General features: G+C 32.0%; 1 protein-coding gene across 1 annotated transcript in view; it reads left to right on the top strand.

Annotated features, from left to right (window-relative positions):
* Positions 1–4,064, top strand: part of LOC106465864 (ornithine decarboxylase-like) — a 5,443-nt gene extending 1,379 nt beyond the window's left edge. The window contains exons 2-5 of the mRNA XM_013926107.2: positions 814–910; positions 1,196–1,272; positions 2,832–3,004; positions 3,911–4,064. Of these exons, the coding sequence (XP_013781561.1) occupies positions 814–910; positions 1,196–1,272; positions 2,832–3,004; positions 3,911–4,049 (486 nt within the window). The 3' untranslated portion in view covers positions 4,050–4,064. The remainder of the gene's footprint in view (positions 1–813; positions 911–1,195; positions 1,273–2,831; positions 3,005–3,910) is intronic.
* Positions 4,065–5,525: the final 1,461 nt, after the last annotated feature.

Genomic DNA, 5,525 nt, shown 5'->3' with positions numbered 1-5,525 from the left:
GGTAGCTTTGTGCGAAATTCAGCAACAAACAAACAAACCTCTCTTAAAAAGATATTCATGCACATATGAACAAAATATATTTATTAACTATATGTGAAAACACACAACTATGGCAGTAACTTACAGTAATTTTATTCAGCTAATTGTATTATATGAACTTACATTTCTAATCAGATTAGTTTATATTCTCCAAATTTGCACCATAGTAAGCACTTTTTGTATACTTACATAGCTGCTTGAAAAGTAGAGACACACAGATATCAAGTTACTATGTAGCTAGCGTTCGATTTCTCTAGTGTTCTAACATCAAAGTTACCACAGAAATTGAAACTACATTTTTTTATACATAAAGATCAACCGAGACTTCTATCTATATTATTTCCATGACGAGAAAGAGGAAGAGAATTATCAGGACGCAGCTGTTTTTGGTACTTGTTGTTATTGAGTCTAAACCTTCTTTATCTTCCACAACACTCGTTCTCGTTTTCTCTACTTCTCGGCTATTGTTGAGGTCCCTTTAGCATTAGGGTTCAAAGGTGTTTGTTAATGATTTGGTCCAGTTATTCAGCTTTAATAGCCTCACGTACAGTGTTATTGTTTGATGTTACATCTGTTTCATGTAACATTAAAGTCAGAGAAAAGTTTGCCTGCTATAACTCTGAACACATTGGTTCCTTAGTTTTACAGTGTGCTTACAGTTGATATGACACTGAACAGACAGAAGGGAATGCCTTAACTTGTATTTATAATTATATCACACATTCATACCCACAAAGATATGTTATAAACAAAACCGTTTTTTTTTTTTAACAGAAATTCGAAGATCCCCTGTTAATTGCAGACTTACGTGAAGTAGTGGCTAGGTTATTACTATGGCGGGAACTTCTTCCTGGTGTTGAAACTTTTTTCGGTAAGCTTCCGTAATCGATTTTTTTATTGCAACAGATACATTTCACGTATCTTAATTATTTGCTATTTTAAATACGAAGTTAAGAACGAAATTAATAACTAGTCGGTATTTTTGGACCTATAGAATATCATCAAGAGTATTGTGGTATTTTGCTTTTTCCTTGATTCATCACTCTTAGATATAGAGAAACTGTTTGCGTTGATAACTTAAAAACTTTTATGTTTATGTATCCGTCTATCATCGTTTGAAAAACCTTCTCTTGTTAAGTTTTCGCTTCGATTCCAGCCATGAAAAGCTGCGACAACGATGTAGTTCGAAGATTAATGGCCACGTTAGGTTCTGGTTTTGATTCTGCCAGTAAAGTAAGTATAAATATTTGTGTTTATCTTCGTATTATTTCACATACTTTTTTTCAATGATTTCTTTAAAACATATTAAACCTTGTATCAAGGTTAAACTATGTATTAATGTTGAATATGATTACAATCTGTGGTTTATTATTAATAACAATAGTCTCCGATATTCTTCCTGATGGTATGTATTTAATTTTAACCTTATAATTCATGGAGAGTTGATTTTCGTAGTTATTTCATCTATATCGTGTTATATTTAACAAATGTACTTGAAACTGAATTACGAAAAGTCAGTTTTCTAGCAGAGAAAGAAATAGCAGTGATACTTCTACAAAGCATCATTACGCAGTGTCTTTGTTTAAAACAAGAGTGTTGTGTTTCTAACCGATAGTATATTTCTGAAACAATGAGATAACGGGCATTTCAAACTAATGCGTTGTGTATATAAACAAGAAAAGGTGTCAAACCCATTATATGGCTAAATAGAAGCAGATATTGTTAAAACCAAGGTGGAGTATTTATATTTAAATTCAAAATGTGTTATAGCTAACGTATCATGTTTTAGTAACAGTAGAATGTGTCAAACCAATACAGTGTAATATTAAAACTTGTATTGAAAGCAATTGAAGAAATGGGTCAAGAAAGACGCTTCACTTTACATTCTGGACATGATGAAAACTAGAGCGTCTTAAAATGTCGTCCCTTTCCCTTGTATCCAGACATATTGTCTACTAGCGAAAGTACCCGGCTTCGCTCGGTTATTAGGTTGATAATATGTGTATTCTGAGCCCATTTTAGCAAAAAAGGTATAACCTATATACTTGTGTACTAAGCCCCATGATATAATAACCATTGTTGGAACGCATTGTTACCAAAACGCACTGGCTTTTTTATATATTAGAAGTTGTTATATAAAGAACCAGTTCTTTTCTATGCAGTTTTTCATTAAAAAAGATGCGCACGCGCATGTGCCTAACATAAATAATACCCAAGTGCACACCCTCAGGGTCCACTTAGTATGGGTGCAAAATTTCGGGTTTCTAGGTTCTTTCCTCTTGGAGTTATGGCGGTCACACATACACAGACAGACACGACACGCCCTTTTATTATTATAATCAACATTCATCATAACAATATAGTGTGTGTCTAAAACAACTTCAAGACAATTTCATGGAATTGGGGTAGAGGGTATCTTTAAAAGCAATCTGTCTAAACTATCGTACATATACACATTTATAGTGTGGCTAAAGCATCTTATAGAAGCTTGGCGTATTATTCTAATGACGTCAAAATAAAACTGAGATTCTCATGAGAAAATAACACAAACATTTTCATACCATATTTGATTATTGATATAAGCGTGTAGAAATTCAATAAATATGAACTCAAACATTTAGTCATCATGTTGTCATTGCATGCTGTTTGAGAAGCCGTGTTATGATCCATTGTGTATTTATAATGTACTTTGTGTTCGTAAACGTATTTGTTTGGTGATGGTAATATATAATTTCTAAATGTGTTTAGATCACACGAAATCATGCAACGTTGTTTCTTTACTTACTTTTAAGCAAGAAATTCAGAAATTACTAGAAATTGGAGTCAAGCCAACTAAAATAATATTTGCACATCCTGTGAAATTCCGAACGCACATAAAGTTTGCTGCGTCCGTCGGCGTCCATCTGATGACGTTTGACTGTGTGGAAGAGTTGCTGAAGATCCAAGAATGTGATCCAGAAGCCAGGTATCCATGATTCCGCAATCTTTACAATAAACAATACGTTCAGTGTTATGTTCTTTGAAGTGGTTGAATTCTTTAAGCTGGTTTCACTACTATCATAATTATACAACTTAAGTTGGTATGAGGAATCCTAAACTTTAGCAACATTTTAAAATATCCTAATCGTAAACTTAAGATTAATTTGTATGCAGTGTATATGGTCACATTTACAAAATAGCAGTATTTAATAAACAAAAATTAATTTTTATTTAATTTCTGTAGTGCATATTGATGCGTAAAAGACATTTTAATACTAGAAATAAACGACTTAATAACATCAACTTTGTTATTTATCTTTAATTGGACAGTCAACGTTTCGCTTTACAACTTCTTCGGAAGGTTCCATTAAAACACAAACCGTAACTGGCAGTACAAAGCTTCAAAATGTTTAAACCATTGTCTATTTGGTGTTAATAGATCGTTTATTTCTAGCGTTGAAAATTAATTCCTCTTTGATTTCGTTGATCACCAACTTGTTTGTAAATATTTAACAATATTTTCGTGACAATACGAAACAATAATACAGAATGTATACAATACTTTATTGTTGTTGTCGCTAATTCCAGTCTATGAAATGTTGCGTCAAATATATTTTTTATAGTTCATTACAGTTGTCATTTTAAAGATATCGATCTGTTAGCACTATATAGGTTAACAAGTAGAATGATATATTTAATAACATTTAAAATTGTATCTGATATCAAGTTGTTATCTCAAGATATTTGAAATATGTCTATTTATCAACGATCTTTCATATAATTAATCATATAACATAAAGAAATGTAATAGCTTTTACAGTGTTTTCTAAAAATAAAAATTATCAGTGAAGTGACGTTCAAAGGGTGTTTTTGTTATTTTATTATTTTCTAGGCTAGTTTTAAGGATTCGGCCCCCGTTAGAGTCTAGTTTATACCATCTTGGGGAAAAGTTTGGTTGTAGTCCAGATGAAGCTTGTCGTTTAGTGCAGAAGGCACGAGGTCTCAAGATGATTGTCGTGGGAATATCGTAAGTACACCATGTTACTAAGTAACTAGATGTATTTCCACAGGGTCACCGAAAGTGTTCTGTTTCAAGTTCGTATGTCATGCTGCGTTGTATCCTACAGAGAACAATATTTATTAGAAATATATCTAAATAATTACTGACAAACTTCAAAATAGCTTATTAAGTAATAGTAAATAGATTTTAACATGAAAATGTTAGAGATATCACAAAAATAGAAGATGTAAAATGACATAAATAATGAAATGGACAAAGCCAGTGAAAACATTATCTGATATTTTTTACAATTAATGAAGTAATTTTCCAGAATGCTTCAACATATCCATTGAGGCACTAATTACCAATGAGTAAATATTGAGTAAAAGTATTTTAATAACATCGAAACAATTGTATACATTACAAAAAATTTGTACTAATGAAGTAAAGTCTTATTTATATAAATAATGTGTCTCTCTTGAACTTTTCTCGATCAATCACTAGAAATCTATTATTGTTAGAAAAGCCTTCGTCCGAAGAGTCCGGATTGCATATTGACTTTTCAGTTTACAATCACTTTACCTGTTTTTTGCTCAGCAAAACTTTTTAATGCAACTTATATGGTACATGTTAGCACAATGTCGTTGTCACTGCGTGACGACTGGCTTCTATTTCAACTTCAGTTTTTTATTTGCAAAGTATTTCACACAAACAACACTTAACCCGCGTGTACTTTCTTAAAAAAATAACATTGCACTATATACAATTGCTATGGGCTTTCTCGACATATTTAAGTCTAAAATACGCATGCGCAGTTCGTTCAAAACCATATGCTTATCACGTTGTGAACACACATTCAGACGTTCCTGCATATACAGCTAATATTGCATTCATTACAACTTTACATTTACTTAACTTGATAATAATTTAGCTTCGGTTCGTTTCATAAACTGCTATAAATACCGTGTCTTTATTGTGTACTTTATGTGTAGTTCTATTAAATAAATCTACGTCTACGTGAGTTTGTTTGTCTGACTACGTAACAGTTTTTCAAATAGACCAGGATTTATTGATCTAACACAAGAAAGCATTGTTTAAATGGCGTGGTTGATAAGGAAGATGGGTATGAAAACTACCAGTAGTGGCTAGTATTTATATAAGAAACTAAATGAAGTACATTTATTTGAAAACAGATGACTTCAAAGTCCATACATAACCTTTAGTGAGTGATGATAGGATAAAGATAAAGGGAGACATTGATGAAAGGTGAGGATTGTCAACGACATAGCCTCATAGATGAAAATAAATTTGGAAGAGTTATAAAATAATATATGTCGTTCACACAAAATACCCCCCCCCCTCTCAGTGGCTCAAATGTAAATCATCAGACTACGATGTTAAAAATAAATTGGGCTTAGATACCCATGGTGGGCAGAACACTGATAGCCTATTGTGTAGCTTTGTGTTTAGCACAGCAACAACATTAATAAAAAATAATAATTATTTG

This window comes from Limulus polyphemus, unplaced genomic scaffold (assembly GCF_000517525.1).
Source record: "Limulus polyphemus unplaced genomic scaffold, Limulus_polyphemus-2.1.2 Scaffold2081, whole genome shotgun sequence".
NCBI lineage: Eukaryota > Metazoa > Arthropoda > Merostomata > Xiphosura > Limulidae > Limulus > Limulus polyphemus.
Note: the sequence above shows the minus strand (reverse complement) of the source record. Positions and strands in the feature narration are given on the sequence as shown.